Source organism: Drosophila ficusphila, unplaced genomic scaffold, assembly GCF_018152265.1.
Source record: "Drosophila ficusphila isolate 14025-0441.05 unplaced genomic scaffold, ASM1815226v1 contig_106, whole genome shotgun sequence".
NCBI classification, from domain to species: domain Eukaryota; kingdom Metazoa; phylum Arthropoda; class Insecta; order Diptera; family Drosophilidae; genus Drosophila; species Drosophila ficusphila.
In genome coordinates, this window is record NW_025063993.1 from 6,943,313 (window position 1) to 6,967,495 (window position 24,183).

Here is a 24,183-nt window from a genome sequence, read left to right on the forward strand (position 1 = left end):
CAGAAAAAGCAGAAACCAACTACAAAACTAAACTAAACAAAACAAAACAAAAACAAAAACAGGACACGATGGTCGCAATATCTTAAGTATCCTCTTCATAGTGTATAGTGTTAAATTCTTAAACCTAAGCGAGATGACGATGATGAAACATGTTAAATACGGTTTAGACTTATTAAGGCAATGGAACAAAAACGAACTCGGCACACAAATTTTTATTGAGGTTTTCAAGCTGCTTATAGATGCGAATGTGCTGCACTTCGACAAGAACTATTTAGTAAGCTCTGCAAATCGATTGATTTAGACACGACGATGACTAAGCAAAACCAAAACACAAACTCACCAGCGCTTGCTGCAGGAGGCAAGGTACATAAATTAGTATAGTGAAACGATTAAGGATAGCAGCAGGGATCGAGGAGCGTTAATGTATTCGAGTGTTCTGTACAAATGGATTCGGAGATAGATTTTCTTTTTACTACCCACATTTTGACACACTCTACCCGATAGATACGCCTAATATTATTTAAATGTACTTCCAGCCACAATTGAACTATTTAATGTACGGTTTATATATGCTTGCTGCTTTCGTCTTTTTAGCTAAAATAAAATAAAAAACGAATCACGCCAATGCCTAGATTTCGCTTTTTGTAGTCCCCGTTTGTGTTAGCCTAGCGAGCAGCTTTGCCTACCAACTAACTGCTACTCATTATTTATTATTTTGCTATGACTAGAGTATTATAAGGGCGGGCTGCGAAAGTTTGTAAAAAGTGCATAAAATATAACGAAATAGTTATTATGTGAATGATTTTTGATGCTGCTCTCAAACCCAAAAGCACAGCGATATATTGATGTGTCACGCAAGCATTTGAAGCAGCTGTAATTTTGAGTGCTTAATTTATATTAGTAATTTATACAATTTATTATACGCAAAAAAGAATGCATTGAATACATACAATATTTAAAAGAACTAAAACCATAAGGCCAACAAAAGCAAACGGTGTAACGATGGAGTGGCAAACAAAAAAAACTAAACAAAGGAAACATATTTTTAAATGCAGTTTTTTATTTCACATTTTGAATATACACATTGATATAAATATATTGTAGCTATATATACTAATTATGAAAGTTTACTGTAGGAGTCTTGCAAGCATATTCAATGGCACACAAACGACAAAAAAAAAAAAACATAAAACAAAAAATGAAACCAGATTTTGCGTAGTTAACATTTAAGAACTGTAAAGTGAAGATCCATACATATTTATATATATACAAAAACAAAAACAAATGCAGCTATATTATTGCAGCTATATTACTAAATAAATTATAAAACAAAAAGAACATACACAAAAGATAAATTATTGAAACCTGTAAAAAACTAAGTAAAACAAAATAAAATTAGTTACATTAGTTACCAAATCCCAGAATAACTTCTCTGCTTTCACACACGGCGGTAAATATGTTTTCGTATACAAGATTGTATGGAAATGGGAACCGAATTTTAAGGCAACAAATTGAACATAAATTACGTGACTTATATAAAGAAAAATTTAAAACAAAATTTGGGACATTGAGTTTTTTTTTAAGGTATTTTACAGAGATCTGAATGGGTAAAAAAAACGGGTAAATAAAACAACCATTTTATTTTTGATTCAGTTTAACAGTTTATTTTTGCTAATTCGTATTCTATTTAATTTATTATCTTATGATCTTTAAAAAGTAATTGAATAATTTTTAATCAGTGGCTTGGTTATGAAGATAAAGTATACATAAAAGACGTTCGTTGAGAACCAAACAATAAATACATTGGATAATAAATTAATAAGGCTAGACGAGGCGGGCAGATGAGCAGGTGGCTCCCGAGGGAGTGCTCTGTGCCTCCGCATCGTTTCCATTGCTAATCCCCACAAGGCTAACTGCTCCTCCGTTGACGCTGGCCAGGACTCGTTTGTAGTTGCTGCTGCACTGTGAGTCCGCCACCGATCTTCCATCGCCCTCATCCCTGCGACACAGATCAACGGAGTAGGGAGCTCCGGCAGAGGACGTGTGAATCTCCAGGCGACGCTCCAATATGTCCGCCGTGGTCAGTTCGCTGGCCTGCACCAAACTGCTATCGGGTACGTTGCTCAGCCAGGGTTTCAGGATGCTCTTCTTCTGAATGGTGGCCGCCTTGCAGCGACAGATCACATCAGCAGGTTCGCCACAAATTGGACAGGTGGCCTCCACAACGGTGGCTGTAGATCCCTCGCCTTCGTTGCCTCCGCCACCCACCACAGTGGGCATGGTGGCTCCGGATGAGCTGCCACTCAGCTCCAGTTCGTTGACAGCATCCACCAGAGTTTTAAGGCCAGCTCCCGATTGTGGACAGCCCTCGGCCATGGAAACCACCTCCTGCTCTTCGTAGTTTGGACTCAGTAAAAGCTTGGAAAGCGGCGGAGCCAATCCCAGGCCCACGTTCCGTTCGTGATACAGCTCCGATATGCTGGGAGTCAGTTCGCGGTTCATGTGGCGCATCATGCTGTCCTGCAGGCACTTGGAACTGGATTTGCTTGCTGGAGGGGATTCCTCCTGCTTTGGCTCGTTTAGCAGATCGCCATCTGATTGCGAGAAGTACAAGCTTGAAGGATTGAAGACCACATTGGAAACCTCCTCTTCCTCCGGGAGAGCCAAAGGTTTTCGTGTGGTAGATCCACTGGGCATGGCATTCGAGGCTCCAGGTGCATTCAACTCCGTCCTGACACTCAACCTGTCCATGAAGAGGGCATGCTCCTTGTTTACCCGTGCTGCCAGCGAGCTCTGGGCACTGCCCAACTTGATCTTGGGTTTGCTGCGTCCTCCAGCGCCCACGCCCAAATTGTGAAAGGTTGGTGGGCGTGGCGGTGGCAGTGGAGGCGCCTGCTGCGGCATAGCTGAGTTAACTGCACGCCTGAGCACCGTGGCATGTCCGGATCCCTCCCAATCCGTGGTGCTACTCGCCGAACTGGAGCTATCGGGTCTGCGGTTGTTAATTGTTGACATCGCAGGAGCGGAAGCTGCAGAACTGGTCTGTGAATACAAGCTCCTGATGCGCGTTTGGTGGGCCAAAGCCAGTGACAAACTGGGATCGGTCACCGGTGGGCTGGGAGTAAAGGCTGCATCGCTTTCGCCACCGCCTCCTGGTCGGGAAACCCTCACCGGAGCACGCATGCTGGCGTAACCGAGTCGCGGATTGGAGAGACCGAAACCAGGCTGAGTGGCATAGCCATCCGACAGGGATTGCTCGCTGTCGGTGGTGTTGGCCAGACTGGAGTCCAAGCAGTTACTTCCCGCTCCTGCCGCTCCCCCAATCGCTTCCGTTCGTCCACCATCCGGTTCTCCACGACGTCGCACATAGGAGATGAAGGCACTTCGCGGATGCAGCGGCAGAGGAGCCTTCGCAGCGCCGTTTACGGAGGGTGTGCTGCTGGCCACCGGCGGCATTGGTGGGGCATCCAGTTCCGGCTCCGCTAGAGATTCGCAGCTGCTGCTGTTGTCGGAGTTGTAATTCATTCCCAGGGTTTTGGGTGCTTCGCGGGTGTCTAAAGTGGAAACGAAATATTGTTAGCATCCTATTTTTTTTTTTTTTTTTTTTTTTTTTTTATTATATTTACCAAACAAAGCAAGGAGTGCCTGCAGCACAAACTGGCACTGCCGCCTGTTGGCCTGCTTTCCAGTGCGTAGAATCACCTGGTCTGCACCCACCTCCGTCAGATCGAAGCCCACGGAGGCGAGTAGCTCATGGCATCCAGCCACTCGCCAAAGTCTTACACTCAGCGGCATCTCTATGAAGCAGGACTCGGCGATCACATCCGATTTTATGGAGCTCGAGCTGGTGCCCTGATTCGAATCGGAAAACTGATCCAGGATGTTCCGCACCACGGCAATTATGTCTTCCGCATGCTCCGCACTGTTCACATGGACCAACTTGGCCAGAGCTTGGAGCGTGGCTGGAGTTAGGGCGAGCAGAGCTTGGAGGCTCGCCGAGCACTGGGACAATCGCTCCTCGGGATCCGCTTGGGGGAAGAACACGCTGGACGGAATGCCATTGGCTGCCGGTTCGAAGCGGAAGCCCACAGCCATCAGCAGATCCTTCCAGCCGGCAACGGGACCTGCCTTGTTCTCGATGCTCTGCTGGGTGGTGTACATGGCATTCTTCTGGCCGCGATGAATCCTCTGCAGACTCTTCTCCACCAGATGCAGGCAGACGCGCAGAGCATCCCGACAACGCTCCGGAGTGCGGAGGAGTTCGCAAAGGGCATGACCCAGTGCCACCTTGTTCGATAGCCTGATATTGCTGCCCACCAGAAGGAAGCCAGCCCAGTTGGCCGGATGGGCAAAGTGCTTCGTATGCTGCACAGTTTGCATGGCTTCCGCCAAGGCACTGAAAGAAATAATAAGGTCATTAGGATTTCCAGGGAAGCTTAAGAAGTTACTACAACTTACCCAGCTGCTCGGGCACCTTGCAACAAGGCGGAGTAGAAGGCACGCAGCAGGATCTTGGCAGCCGTTTCCGGGACGGGCCACAGTGAAATGAGCACAGCTCCTGCTCCGGCCAGAAGCCAACCGCCCGCCAGTTGGGCCACTCCTTCGCCGGTGATGGGTTCCACCGAGTGGTACGAGCTCATCACCACCAAGCGGGCACTTAAGCGCAGCTGCCTCAGTTCCCCAGTGGCCAGGGTGAAGTCCGCCATCTGCGGCTCGTGCGGCTCCTTCTGCTGCTGCTGCTCGGCGGTGACCACGTCTCCGGGACTCAGGACGACTGCCGCCGATTGCCAGCTGAGATTCGCGGCGAAGTGAATGCACTCGGCGGAGGGCAATTCCGCGAGAACGGACTCCTTGGTGGCATTGGATCCGGCCAGAGCTGTGGCCTGCAGCATGTCTGCCACCATGGCGGCCTCCTGCAGAGCGGCAGGTGATTCCGCACCGGACCAACCCCAACGTTCCGCGAGGGAGGATGGAATGCGAGGTCCGCCAACCACCAGAGCTTTTGGAGGACGAGCTCGATCTCTTCTGGTCCTCGGGCGACTTCGCAGAGATTGCAACGAAGGAGCGGTGAGGATGGCGCACCTTTCCGACAGATACTCCCCATCCTCGCGAGCTGCCCTCAAAATGGGAAAAGGCACCAGGTAGAGAGCGCTATCCAGCACCAGGATGAGTTCCCTTCTGCCTTGTCGACTTGCGTTTGCTCCTCCGGGAGGCAGTAGGTCATCAAAGGGAGCCAGTAGCAAATTGTAGAGGGTGTGCAGGCAGGAGGGACCTCGCCAGGTGGGCAGCGATGGAGCTCTGCGGGAACTGCGACTGCCAACGGACCGCGTGGAACCCTGAAGGCTCGCCACGGAGCCACCAACCGATCCCACCGAGAACAGTGAACTCAACGAGTAATTCGAGGAGTTGAGGAGCTGATTCCGGTTGACCATGCGCAGGAAACCTCCTCCACCGGCGCCTCCAGCTCCAGGCAGATCCTCCAGCAGCTGTTCCGTGCTGGCTCGCCAGCCACTTCCGTCTCCTTCGTGCAGGAGAACCTGGGAGTTCACACCCAGATTGTCCCTTACCAAGTTCACGTATCGATCCAGCAAACCATTGGCTTGCTTGGAGTTCTGCTGATCCTGCTCCGGTTCCTGTTCCACATCCAGCTCCCTCTGCATCTCCAGCTCCTCCTCCTCCTCGCTGAGGGACAGGGGAAGCTGCAGGCTGTGTGCATCGATTCGTGCAGCATGGAAACGCACGATTCCCGCTTGAGGTTGCAGAAACCAGGCGAATAGTTGCTCCCCGGCCAAACTGTAGTAGAGAACGGACGTCCTTCCTCGGTTCACGGTCTCCTGGATGCCCTCACTGTTGGCCAACGGCACCTTGGAGCTCTCCCCGCTCACGGCATCGGCTCCTCCACGAGCCTTGCACCGTTCGGCGGCCACTAAAGCATCCTCGTTTCGATTCAGTGCCACCAGTAGCACTTGCAACAACTTGTAGCAGCTGGTCTGCAGATCATAGAGCGAGAGTCGCGTCTCCGGACTTCGCTGCTCGTGGCGCACGGACTCCAGCAGCTGGGCGGCGGTCTCCAGTTGGAGGTGGGCTCCCTCGGCATCGCCAGAGGAGCGAAGGGCAAGACCTAAAGACAAAACAGAATAAATAAGATATATTGAAGAATTAATTTGATAATTTTGTTGAGTTTAAGTTTTATATATAGCTTTAACAAGTATATAGTTAAACCGTTTATTTGGTTAACTTTATAACCATTAAATAAAGAACTCTTTTTACTATTAATAAACTATTATTTTTTAATAGCTATTGAAGCTTAAAATGGTTAATATATTATATCTTATGTAAAAAGAATAATTTCATTCACATTTTTGCTTCATTATTTGTTGAGTTAAAGTTTTAAATTTATCTTTAACAAGTAAATAGTTAAACCGTTTATTCTGTTTACTTAATAACCATTAAATAAAAAGCTCTTTTTACTAATTAATAACCATTATTTTATAAGAGCTCAAAAAATGGTTAATATATGTGCATTTTCTGATATCTTTCACTCACCTAATTGATGTCTTATCTTGGCCTCCTCCTCTGACTTTCCCATGGACTGGGCACTCGCCAATCCCTGCCGCAGATAGTCCACCGCCTGGCTGTGCTGCTCCAGCTGATGGTGCACCCTTCCCAGGGCCAAGCAGGCCATTGCCTTGGCCAAGCGATCCGAACTCAGCTCCAGTTGGCGTTCATAGCACTTGAGGGCTTCTGCCTGCTGACCCAGGGATTCGTGGACAGATCCCAGATTACTCAAGGTTCGGGCTTGCAAGGCGGGAGCAGCGAGTTCCGTGCAGATCTGCAGATCCTGCCGATGCAGTTCCATGGCCTCCGAGTGCTGACCCATCCGCTGTTGCACTTGACCCAGGGCGCACATGGCATCCGATTCGAGGGTGCGGTCCTGGAGACCCTGTGCCAGTTCCCGCTGATGTTCCAGGCAGTTCAGAGCCTGGGTGTGGTTACCCAAGGCGGCATGCACATGACCCAGATCTCCGTAGGCCAGTGCCTTGATCTCCGCACTGTGCAGTTCATGGGCCACCACCAAGCGCTTCTCCAGGCAAACCAAGGCAGCCGGCAGTTGTCCCAGCGCCCGGCGTGCCTGACCCAATCCTCGGTAGGCGCGCTCCTGATCCCGATGACTGGCCAACCCCAAGGCCAGCTGAAGCTGCCGATCATGGCACTTGATGGCCTCCTCGTAATCTCCCAAGGCGGCGTAGCAATCGCCAAGGTGTCCCAGGGCTCGAGCACGGTCCGATTGAGTGGAGGGCAGGGAGACTCTCTCCAGGGTTCCCAACTGCGCCTCCAAGCACCCGATGGCCGCCTCATAGTGGGCCATATTCAGACGAGCAATTCCCAGGTTGCCATGCGCCTGGGCCTCCACTGCAGCATCCCGTTGCTCCTGAGCCCGTTCCAGTTGCTCCTGATAGCACTTCACGGCATTTGTCCAACTGCAGAGGGCCATGTGCACTGCTCCCAAGTGTCCATGGGCACGACACTCGCCGGACAGGTCGCCCAGCTCCTGGCGCAGCGTTAGTTCCTGGGTGTGGTGACCCAACGCCTTGTCCCATCTTCTCATCAGTCGATGGGCCAACCCTAGAGCTCCGCAGGCAGCTGCCTCCATGGATCGGTCGCCAGCTGCTCTGGCTAAAGCTAACTGCCGCTGATATAATTTGATGGCCTCCTGGAAAAGATTTAAAAATTAAGTAAAGATTCTGTGCTACTTAAGCAGTTTCATTCACTAAAAGATTCTGTGCTCTTAAATTACTTAAAAAATAAAAAAAAAAAATTTATAGGTAAATTGTAAATAATTATATCACATAATATAATTTCAGACAGTCGATGGCCTCAGCAGCTAGTACTGCAACTTTCCCTAGTTAGTCTTAGTTTTTTAAGAAATTTTAACTACAATATTAAAGAAAAAATACTTAAGCAGTTTATTTCTTTAAAAAAATTGTATATAAAAATTTGTATAGATCAATTACGTTTTAAAACTCCTTTAAACTCACCTCGTGAGATCCCGTCCTTATGAGGATGTCTCCAATATTTCCCAGGGCTCTAAACTTGGCAGGCAGCTGGTTGGTGGCATGTGCCACCGCTAGAAACAACTGCTGGCACTCCAAGGCGGCGGCAGTGTGTCCCAAGGCGAGATGAGCCAAGCCCAGATTGCAGTAGGCCCTTCCCATGTTCGGTCGATGCTGGGCATCCTTGGCCAGGGCCAGATCCTGGTCGTAGTACCTCACAGCAGCCCGATAGTTGCCCAGGCAGAAGTGCGCGTAGCCAAGGAGATGGCAGGCCTTTCCCTCGGCTGCCACATCACCCAGTTCCTGGGCGAGCATCAGGTAGCTCTCGTAGTGCGGCACCGCCTCCTCGTACTCCTGCCTGCCACTGAGGCAGTTTCCCAGGTTCAGCAGGGCACACGCCTCGCCAGCGGTGTCCTTCAAGGATCTAGCGGTGGCCAAGTGAGCTCTGTAGTGGGTCAAGGCGGCATCATGGGCACCCAGAGCCTGGTAGGCCACCGCCAGATTGCCATGCGTGGCCGCCTCGGCACTGCGATCGTTCATCGCCTGGTTGATGGCCAGCTCCTGTTTGTGGTACTTCACCGCCGCCTCGTAGGACCCAGCCATGTGAGCCATCCTGGCCATGTTCCCATACGCCTTGCCCATGCCCGCTCGATCGCCCAGCGAACGGGCAATGCCCAGATGCGCCTGATGGAGCTTCGAGGCGGCGTCGTGGGATCCCAGCATTTGGTAGACGATGCCCAGGTTGGAGCACGCCCTGCCCTCGCCCAGCTTGTCCCTCGCGGCCAGAGCCATGGCCAGCTGGCGTTCGTGGAATCTCTTCGAGGCACTCGCATCGCCGGCACAGCGAGCCGCATGACCCAATCCCGCATAGGCGGCCGCCTCCATGGAGCGATCCCCCAGAGCCTGGGCAATCCGGAGCACCTGCTCGTGGCAGGCGGCTGCCTGGGTGAACTGCCGCCGCTGATGATGAGCCGAACCCAGATTGGAGTACGCCCTGGCCTCCTCCACCTGGTCATGCAGCTTCCTGGCCAATCTCAGGTGCTGCGAGTGGCAATCCAAGGCGGCTTCACACTCTCCCAGCGCCAAGTAAACCGCTCCCACGTTGCCGATCTCCCGCGCCTCCTGCAGTCGATCTCCCAGCTGCTTGAACAGCTGCACACACTGTTTGTGGGAGGCCAGGGCATTGGGGTAATCCCCGCTAGCCGTGTACACGTGACCCAAGGAGGTCAGCGCTGCTGCCGCCGCTTGGGTATCCTTGCACTTCATGGCCAAAACCAGTTGGTAGCGATGTGCTGTGAGTGCCTCCTTGTGGGCTCCTTGACTAAAGTAGGCGGATCCCAGGTTTCCATGAGCCCGACACTCGCCTGCCGTGTCTCCCAAGGACTTGGCCACCGCCAGATCCTGTTGCATGTAACCTATGGCCTGATCCAGTTGATTCAAAGCCCAGTGAGCGGAACTCAAGGCGCTGAATACGGAACCCCTCAATTTCAGGGAGCAACTGCCAATCCTTAGAGCTGCTTCCAGAACGGACACCGCTGCGGGATACTGAGCCGCCTGGAGGAGCTCCTGACCCACCACCGAGCTGACCACGAACGGCGACTCCTGCAGCTGCATGGTGCGCAATTGCTGCAACGTGGGTTCCAGTGCCGTTCGCAAAGGACTCTTCAGGGACGCCTCCACCAGGCCACCCATCAACTGCTTGTTGGTTGGCTCTTGGGCCAATCCAGAGGCAAAGGATGCCAGGGCTTCGCCATAACGACCCAGACACTGGAGTGCCACTCCCTGGCGAAAGTACGCCTTCGGCCATTTGGGGCACAAGTCCCGCGCTTGCGTTGCATCCTGCAGGGCGGCTGCGAATTGTCCTTGCTTCAACAGCGCCGCCGAGCGATTGCTGTACAGGATGTGGTTACCCGGATCCAGCTGCAGGGCATCCGTGTAGAGCAACACTGCTGTGGCAAAATCTCCACTCTGACAGGCGGCGTTCGATTGGCGCACCTTCTCCAGGAAGAGCGCGCGATTCGCGGCGGGCAACTCCGGCGTGCATTCCGGCTCGTTCTACGGGTGAAAGAAGCAATTCAAAAGGGATTAGAATGGAAAGATACGGAATAATAATACAGAATATTTTCAACATAAGAGTACCCAAATTGAATGTTTAAATCTTGAATTCTATTGTTATTGTAATGATAACGCGATCATATGATATGATCATATGATATTAATATTTGATATTTTCTAGCTGTGCAGCCGATCAGAGTTAGCAGTGATTAGGGCCAAATTACTGGGATGAGCAGCATTCCCCAAAGCGATGGCCTAAGTAGAGCAATAAACACAACTGTACAGAAGCGGAGAATGAGGAGGACAACCGAAAGACAGAAGGAGATTTGCAGAATTGAGGGAAGAGCCTGGCTGATTGCACATCTGCCGCTGTTATTGGGAAGAACAGTGGGATAAAGTTGAGCTTATTCCAAGAAACTCAAACTTGACCAAAAAGAATATAAAACTCTTGTTTGTTACCAATAAAAAATTAAACAATGTATTGCTTAGTTATTTTTTTTTGACACAATGAATCTAAAAGTTTAAATTTTATGCTGAATACCCCTTGGATTGTAACAATATTTTCTGGATTTAACTGACATATTTGAATCCCCTGTACTTTGCATGCCTTGTCTCCCAAATGTGTACTCCTTTTTTTGGCTTATCCCCTAGGGCACTTTCCAGATAAACTCCCGCTGGGTCGCCCACTGTGCAGTCGTCACTGGGTTGTAATTATGTTAAATGCCGACGCACCAGCTTGGCGGCCAAGACGCCTGCCCTCGGAACTCAGGTATGCGGCCACCGAGTCACGTTTTCCGGCCAACTGTTGTTCTTGGCTTACAGCTCCTCACAGCTCACAGCTCGCGGCTCTCAGTTCGCAGTTTGCAGTTCGCAATTCACAGCTCCCGATCCTGTTCGCTGGCCATCAAATGCGGAAGCAATTCCACGAATTCGTGGCCCAAGAACTGAACTGAGCCACGACTGCTGGTGAATCAGTAGCCGCAACACTACTAGCTGAATTCGAGGCCTCCTTTTTTTGGGCATAGGCCATGGTCACGGCCGCAGCGCCGAGACGAGACGAGACCGTGACAACGACGTGGAAATTTTTACATATTTTTTGAAGCAATTAAATGCAATGAGTATGCAAATGCATTAGGCCAACGCCGAGGCGGCGACCGAGTCTCGGAGTCCCAGTCCTTGGTGATGGGAAACGCGGAAAGGCAAGTGCTGATCCACTCGGATGCAGACTTCGCTGGCGGGGCGTGAGTGGCGGATAACGTGCTTAGATTGGCCTTCTGGCCCGACCGCGGCCAGCTCCGAATAAATCAGACGGCAACAAAGTATCTGACAGATGCAGGACGCAATTTTCGCTTCGAGCTGCTTATAAAAGCCTGCAACGGTCTTGGCCCCAGCGATAAGCCCCAAATGAAGGAGGCGTTACCGAAAAACCAAACAAAAAAAGTAAGTAAAAGCAAGAAGTTGAAAAGACTTATGGGGATCGAATCTCTGAATACTCTTAATCAATTTATCAAAGTTTTATAGAATAAAAGCATTGCTCAAACCAAAGACTATAGAATATCAAGATGTTGCATCCCATACAAAAAATTTTTCGTTTCTGTTTCGAGCTTCATGATGCGGTCGGTCGGGGTAAAAAGGGAAAATCTAAAAATAGAAACACGACGAACTGCTGCTTTCGGCTTTCGTCTTCGTTTTTAATATTCGTCGTGTTCCCAAATTGGGAATTTGTTCACAGCTGACAATTTTCAGTTTATCGGGCTTTATACACTTTACAATAGTAGAAGGGTATATCACACTTGTAAAGCATTATTATTTTATTTTCTTTAATTTTAATTTAAATCATAATTTTTCGTTTATAATAATTAAATTAAAGAATTCATAGGTGCAATATTAATAATGTTCCTTATTCAGATAATTGTGTCGTTAAATTTTCACACATGCGCGTGTACATACGCGTGTTAGGGTATTTTGCTGCTCACCATGATACAATTATACAACGTAGTTCACTCGGCTTGCCGAAGTCGTTCGGTTTTGGTCCCTTATTTTCAGTGCGTGCCTGCTTGTCAAACTGAAGCACAATGTATGCCGTTTCACTCACACTTACTTGACAAAGTTAAATTAGGGGACTATGGAATTTGCCGAGTGGACTACCTTGTATAATTGTATCAGGCTGTTCACCACTTGCATGAACGCAAAAAAATTATAAAAACATAAAAATTGAAAAAAAAAAAAATGTAAAAATAAAATAATTAATTAATTTACACAAAAAAGAAAAAAAAACAATTTATGATATGGCTGGGCTTGGCGAGGATACGAACCCGGGCCTTCATGTACACGAGGCATAGCATCTACCACAACACCACCGGGCTTCATGAAGTGCGGCGAACTAATTGAGTATATGGTTTTAGCTGCCTTTAAAAGTGCAAAGTCATGTGGGTCTCCATATCAAGACCCACCATAGAACGATTTTTTTGAGGTCATGCAACATCTTGATATTCTATAGTCTTTGCTCAAACTTAAAAGAAAATATTTTTATTTTAAACTTCAAGTATGCAATGTTTACTACAACTATCACAAAAGTTATTTGATGTGAATCGACTTGACTCTGGCTTTTTTATAGGAAATAAAATATATTTTCTTGTATTTGTACCAGGGTTTTAATCCTAATTAAAGTACCCTTTGTGAGGGTATGAAAAAGCTCTAAAACTCTTCTTTGCGGAGCGTTGGCGGTACTAGCCGAGTAGATTTCGCAGACAAGATTGCGGGGCTGCTGCCAATGGTCAAAGTCAAATAAACACGCACAGAGGAACATGCCCTCGAAACGGCCAGCGAAGATCTCCGGCGGAAGGGAGCGCCGTTCCGAGTATCCAGAAGGAATGGCATTAGCAGATGTTATCACTCTGACTAAAATAATAATAATACCAGGCCGACCGACAGAGTTAAGGGGAACTTGAAACGGAATGTCGATGGCTTAGGATAAGCTCAAAATGTGGGAACGTTGAATGGGAATAACGTGATTCAGCGATGACAGATGGCAGGCATTTCTTTGAAGAGAGTACGTGCAGCTCCTACTTAATCTTCTCTAAAATTAATGCCTTATATTTATTAGTGATTAAATGAACCATCAGAAGCCAAAGTTTTAAAACAACAATTTAGTGCAAACCCATAACTCAAAAGAATTAAAAAAGAAATATATTTAAAAGGCAGATAAAAGTGTTGATCGAATATATTTAATTTTAAAAGCAGTTTGCCACTACTTTTATTAACACTTACCATATTTTAGATAATAGAAATATTTTTTCTTTAGTGAGTAACCTCTGGATTGGAAGGAAGATTACTGCCTTCAGTTTGTTTTCTTTATTTGTATCTCCTAATTAACTGCCTTTCTCTCTATTATTTTTATAAGGAAAGAATCTCAGTGGATCTCTTTTCAGCATTCACTGCCCTTTCGCTCCGTTTTTGTTCCGCCGTGCTGTATGTCAATTTAGGAATTGGCGCCCAAATGGCACATAGAGAAGTCATGTAAAGTGATACGCTAGCTATCTCGCTTCGGCAATTCCAGCTAAATTGGCAGCAGCAGCAATCCAACAGCAACTGCAACAGCAACAGAACAGGCAGCAGCAACATCGCCAGTCCAACAGCAACATCGGCAAAGCAACAGCAGCAGCATTTTAGAAAATAGTCGAAGACGGACAAGAATTTTATGCAACGAGAAAGGGAGAAAAAGCGGGTAGAGAAAGGAAGTCGGCGGTGGAATTCAGGAATGCCAGAGAAAAACCTGCGATTCGAGAACTGGTCGCCGTTTCATGGCTGTCCGCCCAGCAGCAGCGAGAGCAGCACAAAAAATACGAAAAGCGCGGAGTGAGACGAACAAAAAAAAAAAGTGGCACCCATAGATGCACTCGGGCGGCTGCCTGGAACCAAACGGACTAGTGTGTGTGTTAGCCAAGTTGGCTCTACACACATATATGTATGCATATATATGGGTATGGGTATGGGTATGGGTCTTAGCCTCAGAGGCTGTACGGAGCATCGATAAAGTCCGCCGCATTGGAATGCGAACAATTTCACGATTGCTTGTGGCGCACATTGGCATGTTTTGCGCTCAGCCCCGAGAATTTTGTTGCAATTTAACGCGTAATAAAATAATTAGCTGCGGGCCGAGGTCCTCGCTTTCCCCTGAAAATCGCACACGCTGCGCGGATAATCCCTGATTATCCCATTGCAGCGTAGGCAGGAAGTCAGCCTCTAAGAAATTAACTTCAGACATTCGACTCGAAGTTTTATTAGGCACCGCCTTTTGTGCGCAATTTATGGTCATTTTCGTTATTAGGGTTTGCGCTTTTAAGCTGCACTATAAAATAATTAATTAATCTTTTAGAAAGCTTTAGGTTAGCAAAAGATGATTTAAGATGGGTTCTTAGGTGAAGTAGAAATTGCAATTATTTCTTTGCAATTATCTGTCTTACTTGAAGAACATTTTAACGAATATTAAAAGGATTTTCAAATTGATTTTATTGATTTTATTTAACCCTAATAAGAATTGTCACTAATTCACAATTTATTTTTGATACACAAACTTTAAGATAATATCAAAATCTTTTTATAACAATATTAAAACTGATCTAAGACCTCTTGTCTGCTAATCTTATCATAATCCGCATTCAGAGTAACCTTTAAAGTTTTGTATGTTTAGGCTTTAATAGAATTCGACATTAGTGTGAAATTTTTGCAAGCATTTAGCTGCCACCAAGCCGAAATTCCTGGCCACGCTTCTCTGATTGCAGAATCTGGAAAAGAATGGTGGCCTGGGTTCGGGTTTGGGACTGGGAATGGGAATGGGAATGGTCACTTCCTATCGTCCGTCTAGCTGCCAAAAGGGACACTCGAAAGGCAGACAGTCAGTCAGTCAGTCAGTTAGTCGGTTGGATGGCGAGACAGGCCGCAGGGGTCTGGATGTTCGGCTGGGACTCCCTGATGATCTCGGATTCCGAATTCTGGACTGGTCCCTTCGAGGAGACAGGCCCTGAAACTTATATCCAGCATCGTTGACGTTGTCGTCTGCTCCTCAAGTTGTTGCTTTCCCCTGGATGTGTGTTGTTTCTTCGGTTTTTTCGGTTTTGTTCTTGTCCATGACATGACAGCGCGGAATATGATGAAAGGGCCTGGGCAAAGAGTCAGGGTCAGTTTTAGTCGCAGTCCGCAGTCCGCAATCTGCAATCCATGAGGTTTTGCGTTTTGGCATTTTTATCTGCCTGCTCGACTGGGCTTTTGTTTAATTTGGCCCGTGTAGCTAAGCCCTTTTGTAGTCTCGCCGCTGAGTTAATCAACATTGAAATCATTTTGCCATCATTTTGATTATTGCCCCTGATTGTTTTTTTCCTGTAGTCTGTAGTCGGGCTCTGATTATTTTTTTTTCACTTTACTTTTGTGTATGTCTCTGGCTCATCTCTTTGTTGGATTTTTTGGAGAGCGTAATGCCTGATTAAGTTTTATGTATTTGAAGGCCATAAATAATTGTCATGGTGTTTGAACTGCAAACTGGAAATACATGGCCTGCAAACATGTTTTTCTTTTTCTCATTTTTTAGTGAGGGGGGGGATGGAAAGGGGAGGAATTGTAGATGCTGTGCGGCAGCTTCCAAAAACCATAATTGAACAATAATTCGATTTCCTTTCGCCTCTCAACTTACCTCGGAGAAATCCCGCTGCGACATCTTATTCAGAAACTGCTCGCCAGCGATGGCAATTTTGGCATTGTTCTCATTATTATTTGCATTAAAGTTTAGGTTTAATGGCAAATTTATAAGGTTCTCATAATTCGTCATTTGTGTGCCAGTGCAAAGTCATTAGGGCGCCCTCTGATCTCTGATTTTCTGCAAAACAAAGGAAGAATACAGTGTTTATTTATAGAGCGGTATTGAAGGCAAACAAAAAAAAAAAAAAAAACAGAACAGAAGAGAAAAACCAGAGCCCGCTGACAATGAGTCTTTCAAATGCCAGTGAATTCTAGGGAACGAAGGGACGCCTCTTATGCAAATATTGGCCGATCCTCAGTCGCAGTCACATAAACTTGACAATTGAATGTGGCCATAAATTTGTGCCATCCCCATTCCCCAATCCCCATGTCCCCCTTTTAGAAGACAAGATTTCGCGCACAGTGGCCTCAGCTTCGGTGAGAATTCTGTTTCCACTTTGGGTTGGGTTTTGGCTTGCTCTGGGTTCGAGTTCTGCCTTTGGTGTCGGCTTTGGGTTGCGAGATTCTGATTGCGCCATTCACTTGCCAGCGGCGCCTGCCTATCATCGCCATCGGAATTGGAAACCGCCTCTTCCCTTCGAATTTGTTATCATTTAATTGGCTCGCCTTCTAGAGAAAGTTGCCAGAGCAAACAAGAGGCCGTAATTAAAGGCCAGCGAAATCAATTAAAACGCTTTTCACAAGCGGAAATTCGCAGGCCCTGAGTTGCGATTTAATCCATTCTCGAGCGGCAATTGTGCGTGACTTTTAATGGGGCCTCCATTGTTGGCCCGAAGCCATAGAACGCGATCTTAATTGAAATGTTAGAGAGAGATTTGAGTGACAGGCCGAGGAAAACCGCAGTCACCGTGGATCCCTGGAAAAGTGCGTTCCCCACTCTGAATTGATTTTGAATTGATTTTCTTTGCAACTGCCTTGGCATTTTAATGAGTCAAGTCGCCGGCTTGGAATTTCCCGAGTCAAATTTTATTGAGTGTACAATACTGACCAGTGCGCAATTGTGCTTTGCACTGCTATATTTTTATGATCGCTGCTGTGCTCTCAATTTTATAATATCCCCAAGAAAACGGCCAGCAAATAGGCATGAAAAACCATAAACCGTAATGCATTCAGATCGCTGTCATAAAGCGCTTATCAATTGGTCAGCGTCTGTGTGGCGGCACTTTTAACAGTTCGCTTTTATTGCTTTTATTGGTTTGCTTGTGTTTGTAATTTTTTTTGTGTTTTTGTTTTTTTTTTTTTGCACAATTATCATTCGCCTCTGCGACTGCGAGTTTTTGCTGGCTTTTAACGATTATGATGCCCGGTTTCATAGCAAATGAGCTAATTTAGATGCCTTAATGGTTTTATAATTGTACTCGGTCGCAGTTTTTATGGCAACTGTTTCTGTTTTTTGTTTTCGAGCTGTATTATTATGCCCGGTGTTCGGGATGGGCGAATTATTTGCTTTTGATTGAGCTTTTTGTTAAAAAATTTTTGCTTGCCAATCTACTAGTTCGTGTCCTAAGTCTTTTGTATTTTCTATGAGTAGTGCAGAAATTGAGACATATACATACATTTTTTTGTTCACTATATGTAGGTAATTAATGTTTTTTAACATGACTAAAACTTTTTTCGTTTTCCGAAATTTTTTGTTTAAAAATCCAAACTTTGTGCCCTAATTTCTTTGTTTTTTTTTTTTTTTATCAGTTTCTTACAAATATAATTCACATAAATAATGCCTATCAATTATCAAACATGCTTTGAAAACAACCTGTCTCCTTGTTATTTGGCCTTACACCTTTTTTGCGTTTTTTACTATTCACATACTTTTTGCCATTAAGGAAACACATTTTTAATGCCCCAAATAAGGAATGGTGAATAGTTGCTTGTCTCTTTTTGTAGCTAATGAACTCTCACAGTTTATTTGCGCCTAAAAGTCAACAAATGCCACACCACCGAGAATCGCATTGGATTGCTTTTGTCAGGTCATTAGCGTTGACTAAAGTCCCCTTAACTTAGGCTCCTTTCGAGGGGCCACTGCCCCTCTGCCCCCCTCCACTTTCGGTCCGCGCCACTGTCACCGTAACAAAGTGTTGCAACAAACTTACATTTGGCTACGTTGGCGGTCGTTTAACGAGCACAAAACCCAGCCCCTGGCAACATGGCAACAACAACATGGAGGACTCCTCCGAAAAACAGAAAAAAAAACATGACCACCGATGGTTCAGAAAAGGCAGCGAGCACGCTGGGACTTTATTACAACTTCTATAAATGATTTCCGCTATTAAAGTGAAACATTTTTGCATAATTTTTCACTTAGAAAGGACAACAAGGAACAGCACCAGCGAAATCGATCGGGAAGAGGGAGAGGTGGGATGCGGGATGCGGGGAAATTCCTCACGCTTCATGAGGCCCGCCAGGTATGCCCGAAAATTCCACACTGCACACTCCACACTCCAGAGCAGAACGCCTACCCAAACCCAAGACCCATATACTCGTGATCCGCGTTAAGGGTCCGTCTGTTCTGTTCTGGTCTGCTCCTCCTGCCACATCTCGTTCGTCGTCATCGTCAACGTCTTCTTCGCTCAGCTTTTGATAAACCTCCAACTCAAAATCCCCACCCCGGTTCGTCCATCTCGTAACCTGTTGAAATGTGTGACAAATTGGGCGTAAAGAGGCCTCGGTCCTTTCCCCTTTCCCCCCAACTGGGTCCCATTAAGCCCCCGAGCATGAAACGTGGGCGTGACAGCACCGATTTCGGTTCACATTTTTTGAGGCTTTTCTCCTGCGCAAATGACCGAAAAATATGTTTGGAGCCTTCTCAGTACAAAAATTGAGTCATAAATTATTATGTTTATTACATTTTTTGAGCTTAAGTGCAGTTGGTGGGATAAATGTATGCACTAAATTATAAGCTTAGCAAGAAAACGACCTATAATAAGCAATGTTAATCAATAAAATATAAAACCATTAAAAAGTCAATCATTATTCTTATTTTAATGTTTATTTATAGTGGTTTCTGGATCTATATAAATACATTTTTTTTCTAGTTCTACGTGGGTTTTTTCAACTTGCTAAATTTATTAATACCGGTTAGTTTTGAGATCAAGGCATCTTGATAATTGTCGAATACATATGTAAATTACTTTAAAAAATATTTCTGATTAAATTTGTCATTTTAAAGAAAACTTTTTGTCTAGCGCTGGCCCAGAAATGCCTTTTGACTGTATATTGTTTTAATTAAGGATAAAAAGTTAAAACAAAAGTACGAAATACACTCGTATGCCCTCCTTCTGCTTAGAGCAGTACCCACTTTACTTTCCCAGGGTTTTCATCGCTGTCACTTTCCCCCTTAAATGGCCGCGTCTTTTTCCACACATTAGACACTTGTTAACGTACAAATCGGCAGCCAAATTAATCACACCACATGAGTTGTGCTGCGGCTAAAAGGTGTTTGTGTTTTTTATTTCTTGGACCTCGCAGCCGTAACTGGCATCTTGTACAATTTCTTAAAAACTCATTAAAATTGTTGGCTGGCAAAGAAACATTCGAGTGGAGGTACATATTTTCCAGTTGGCACAACATGAAAACAGCATTGAATAGAAAAAGGAAACAAGGCGAGCGAAAGAAGAAAGATGCAGGCAGGCCAAACGAAAAGCCATTTTAATGAAGCCACAGTCGCAGTCACTTGTTGCATTTGCAGTTGCAGTTGCTGTTGCTGTTGCTGCTGCTGTTTGCAGTTTGCAGTTGTTTCTGTGGCAGGCCACATTGTTGCTGCCTTATAAGCACGGCATGCATTTGTTGCCCGCAATGCGAGTGGCACGATGTAATTGACATCATTAGACTAAAGCTCAGGGGCTTCGACTAGAAAGTGCCCGGCTCTTCCTCTTCCTCGCCGGCTGCGCGGTACCGTTATTCATATTATGGTACTGTTCTGTTCAAAGCCAAGTCACCCACCCACCGCAAGTTCGTGTCCTGAGTCTTTTGTATTTAATGGAATTTTCTACAATGAAATCATATGCAATAATTTTTTCACCAAAAATATTGCCCAGTAAACAATATTGTTAATAAAAGTAATCATACTGATTTAACGGTAATAGGCTGGTTAACCAAAACGAATCTTAAATTTTTTTAAACTTAATTTTTTTTTATATCTTCTTTCTTATGACTTACTAAAACGTTTAAAATCTATACAACTTAACAACCGATCAAGCTTAAATTTTAATGTCCTGATAATTGACGCTAAAATTGGAAGAACTTTTTTGGCGATCGTGCTACGGTGTAATTTAATGTCGTTAAAATAAAGTCTAACTAAAATGTAACCCCTGCCCTGAGGTGAACAGTTAACCCGATTACCATTCCAACGGTTGCACGACCCACCGCGATGAGGAAAGTCCCGAGGAACCCCACAGCGAACCAACGAGGGCCCAATTATGCAAATTATTAAATGAAAATAAAATCTAATATAATTATTTCGTGCTGGAGATTGGAATTCTTAATGTCATTGTCACATAAATTTTCAGTTTAAGCATTTTCGGTCAAGACTTTCGTTGGGAATTAATGGGGATTCATGCTCACCATGGAATGTTGCTGGCGACTGGAAACCGCTTGCTTTGTTCTCTTTTTCCTTCCTTTTTATTGTTTCTCGCTTTGTTTTATCACAGGCTGCAGAATTGTTTTAAATTAATTTAATCGGTGTATATGTGACACATAAAAAAGGTGATTATACGGAATTAGAGCAAACTTGATGGCGATTTTCTAACGATTAAATCGGTAATGGGTTTATAATCACGAGTAATGATAGGTTTCGCTTAGTTTATAAACTCAAATTGATTAATTAGTTTACATACATGACCGCTATTTGCTTGATTTTCACCAGTTTCGCAAAGGTATTATATAAATTTTAAAGAGTTATGCAGTAGCCGTTGTTGCATAAATTAAAAATTCATTTTTATGGCTTTTGTGTGTCATTTTGGTTAGTAATTTATGTAGAATACGACTTGGCCAACAACAAGAATCCGAAGAAGAAGAAGAAAGAGAGTCGCACTCACACACACACAAACAGAGAAACACAAACGCGGGTCAAACAAGTCAAGCAACTTTTTTTCATCTCTTTGGCCAATCTTCGGATTGCCTTCCTTTTTTCTTCTTCTTTTTTTTTCTCTTGTTATTAGTAGCATTTACTTAGGAATGCACCAAAGCGAGAACGTTTTTTGGAGGAAATTACAAAAGCCACAAGTGCACAAGTGAAAAATCACTTGGAATATGCTTTTGGCCTGGTTTTAAACGAAGAAAGAGAGCGAAAAAAGAGAGGCAGAGGAGATTTATTAATTCCCGATCGCGAACAGATGTCAAAGCCATTCGTCGAGTTCAAAGGCCGTTTGCCGAAAATCTCCCAGCCTTTTTGGCCCGCATTTTTTCGCAACTTCACTCGGTTTTCGCTTTTTATTTGGCCAAACCAACAACAAATTTGCAACCGTTACACACACATACACTGTTACACACACTCACTTGTCGTTTTTTTTTTGTGTTGCCCGAAACGGAGTCCGCGTTTTTTGTTCAGTTGTTGTACGAGCCGCATTCGAAATCAGTCTTAACCAAGTAGACCGAAGTTAGAGGCAAGGTAAACTGAACCTGAACCAGCGATTTGTCATTTTCGTCCGCTAGAGGCGCTTTTTTAACGTGGTTAACAGAAACTTTACATTGGACAGGTAAGCAGACAATAAACCGAAGTTAAAGAAACATCGATGAAAATATCGATCGACGATTTTTCCACCTCTTGAAGGCTTTTTTCAAGAAGACCATGGTTGATGTCTTTGGTTGACTGAGTTTCTTTTAAGAGAAATCAAAAATCAGTGTTGCTGTATGGCCTTATACACTGAAAAACAATTTGTATCTTTTTTAGTAGAGTTTCTCCATCGAATCCATTAAAATACAAATTTATACGCAAGGAAATTGTTTTTATTTATTTATTATTTTTTTATTAAATATAGAACGTAAACTCTTAAAATTAAATCTTAGAATAGGCTCAAATATACTTAACCAAATTAATTTGTACCTGAAACGTTGGGTCCAAGTCGTCTCTCATTGCTCTACAAATCGTCTTCGCCTCCTAAAGGAATAAAGGCGGGCAGGGACCCCAGTTTTGGTCGTCGTCGAAGGCCAGTGGTTTCCGTTTCCGCCGGTTCTTTCTCCTCCATCATTATGTCTTCCTTCTGTTTTTCATCATTGGGCACTTTGGTTGCCACTGGCTCTTGATCGCATCTGAAGTACCGTGAGCTTGTGGGTAAATCCTCCTCCTTGACGGACTCTTTTGGGGTCTCCGGTATTCTGACAGGTTTATTGTCAGCCTTAGGGCGACTTATAACAGACCTCTTAGATAAAGGCTTTTTGCAGAACACACACTTGGACAATTCACACTTGCCCTTGCGCTCCAACTCCGGACAGGCGAACTCGTGGCGCTTGTTGCACTTAAAAAGCAGGGGAATTAGTAGGTTATCAATGGAGCTTATAACCCGAGTCCCTTACCTCGGCAGCCCGCGGACAATAGCCGCGAACGAAGTCAATGCAGATCTCAGTTTTCCTACTAAGTTTCTTGTGCAGGTATGGACAATCCTCTCGAACGCAAACACCGCGTAAATAGTATCGACAAACAGGCATCTTCTCCAAGGTGACATTATGTGAAAGCAGACAGTCGGACTTGGTGCACTCGCCGCGCAAAAAGCTGCAAAGAAAGGATTTTAAGAAGGTAAGCGCATTGGGAACTCTTCTTTGGAAACGTCATTGAAAATTTCACACGCTTCCCTTAGCCTTGGACAAACCTGGCACAGATGGCGACCTGCCGCTTGTCGTGCAGCTTGCGACACTTGCCGCGATTGTGGGCAGCACATTTGCCCAGTTTCTGGAAGATGGCACAAGGCACATTGGTCTTCACCAGCGACTTGTTTAGCAATGTCAGACTCCTCTGCCTGGCTGTGATCAGATGGGCTCGCGACACGTGGTTAGTGGTGCGTATAAAGACGTTCTGTGTCTTCGGCGAAGCCACATAGGTGAGGCCTCCGATATCGATTCGCCGCAGAATGCTACGATTCACACTCAGCTGAGGCACAACTGTCGATGAAGGCGGAACTCTAGTTAGTCGGCAGCCCGAGGGATCAAGGACGAACTTGTTGCCGCTAACGAAAAGCGTTCTACCAGATCGAGAAGGCTTGATAAGCCTGGTAGCTGAGCTGGAGTCTAATTTGGTAATCTTGTTCTTTGATATCTTCTTGTACATCACGCCGTGTATGCTGACCATGCTGAGGGATTTGTTGACGCCCTGCTTTAGCACCTGTGGCTTCGAGCTGCGAGAAAATAAGTTTTAATTTTAGACAGTATTGATTCGGATTTTAACACAGAGCCCTTAGTGTGATAATCAATAATTTTTGGCTAAACAAAATAATCATAGTCCAAACCATACCTCAATTTCCTGCTAGGTTCCGTTTCATTGGTTCGTCTCAGAGCGTACTGGCCCACAAACTCCCGCAGGGGACGGCGTTTCTTGACCAGAGGCGTACACGTAAGCGATATGGAGCGCACTAGTTTATACCTGGTGCGTTTGGCAGGAGGTGCAGTTGGAATCGAGCCAGTAACCACAGAAGTGGCCTTTACAGCTCCTTGGCGTACAATCTTCCGTTTGGAAATGCTTACCAAAGGTGGTTGTATGACGGTGGAAACTGTGGGCGCAGGCGGAGGAGCACTTGTCCTTACATGAGCCTTTCTTACCAGACAAGTGCTCGCCTTGCTGATGATCTTGGCTGGAGGCGGAGGTGGTGTGGCTAGTGAATGAATCCCCGCCTGTGCATGTTGGTAACAGGAGGCGGAAACCTGTTGCTGCACGAAAAGCTGTTCCTGCTGTTCCCGCTGCAACTGCTCGTACATGGCCCTCTGGCGCTGTAGAAAGTGCGGATTGATATGGATGGCGGGCTGGGGCTGCGGTGGCGCCTGGAAATGTGATTGAAAGGGCGCCTGGAACGCATGGAAGGGCAGCTGATGCGCAGTTTGACCTTGCAGTTGGAAGTTGGGATTGATGTACACTTTTCTCGTAACAGACGGTTGACCCTCGTTGGCGCTCACATGGGGCAACATTTCGATATTTCTTTTGGCAAACCTATTGGATGAATAAGCCCCTTTTTCGTTTTTTAGAGACTAACAATGATTTCGTGTGCTTCTTTGTAATGAGTTTTTTGTTACGTGTGTTTGTGGAGGTGGAACTGAAATCGATACTATCGTGTGACATTTTGCAACACTAGTTTTCAGAAACGAAAAGTTATTTTTACTCCTTTTATTAGCTTGGTTA

The 24,183-nt window shown here is 45.7% G+C and overlaps 2 protein-coding genes across 5 annotated transcripts; both read right to left on the reverse strand.

Annotated features, from left to right (window-relative positions):
• Positions 1 to 1,641: 1,641 nt before the first annotated feature.
• On the reverse strand, positions 1,642 to 21,455 carry LOC108088991 (tetratricopeptide repeat protein 28). 4 transcript variants are annotated; one of them, XM_017187034.2, is made up of 8 exons: positions 21,357 to 21,455; positions 20,424 to 20,510; positions 15,799 to 15,981; positions 8,040 to 10,109; positions 6,547 to 7,714; positions 4,459 to 6,121; positions 3,627 to 4,396; positions 1,642 to 3,554 (listed from the first exon to the last, which is right to left on the reverse strand). In XM_017187034.2, the coding sequence occupies exons 3-8, from the start codon at positions 15,931 to 15,933 to the stop codon at positions 1,825 to 1,827; spliced, it is 7,536 nt and encodes a 2,511-aa protein (XP_017042523.1). In that variant the 5' UTR covers positions 15,934 to 15,981; positions 20,424 to 20,510; positions 21,357 to 21,455; the 3' UTR covers positions 1,642 to 1,824. The 4 variants fall into 4 exon arrangements, with proteins under 4 accessions (XP_017042523.1, XP_017042525.1, XP_017042524.1 ...); XM_017187036.2 differs by having other exon boundaries at positions 21,339 to 21,360; XM_017187035.2 differs by lacking the exon at positions 21,357 to 21,455 and adding an exon at positions 20,897 to 21,016.
• Positions 21,456 to 21,800: 345 nt separating this feature from the next.
• Positions 21,801 to 24,092, reverse strand: LOC108089066 (zinc finger CCCH domain-containing protein 3). Its single transcript, XM_017187175.1, has 4 exons — positions 23,305 to 24,092; positions 22,667 to 23,188; positions 22,374 to 22,569; positions 21,801 to 22,315 (listed from the first exon to the last, which is right to left on the reverse strand). Exons 1-4 carry the CDS (start codon positions 23,970 to 23,972, stop codon positions 21,938 to 21,940), a joined length of 1,764 nt encoding a protein of 587 aa, XP_017042664.1. The 5' UTR covers positions 23,973 to 24,092; the 3' UTR covers positions 21,801 to 21,937.
• Between the last annotated feature and the right edge of the window lie 91 nt (positions 24,093 to 24,183).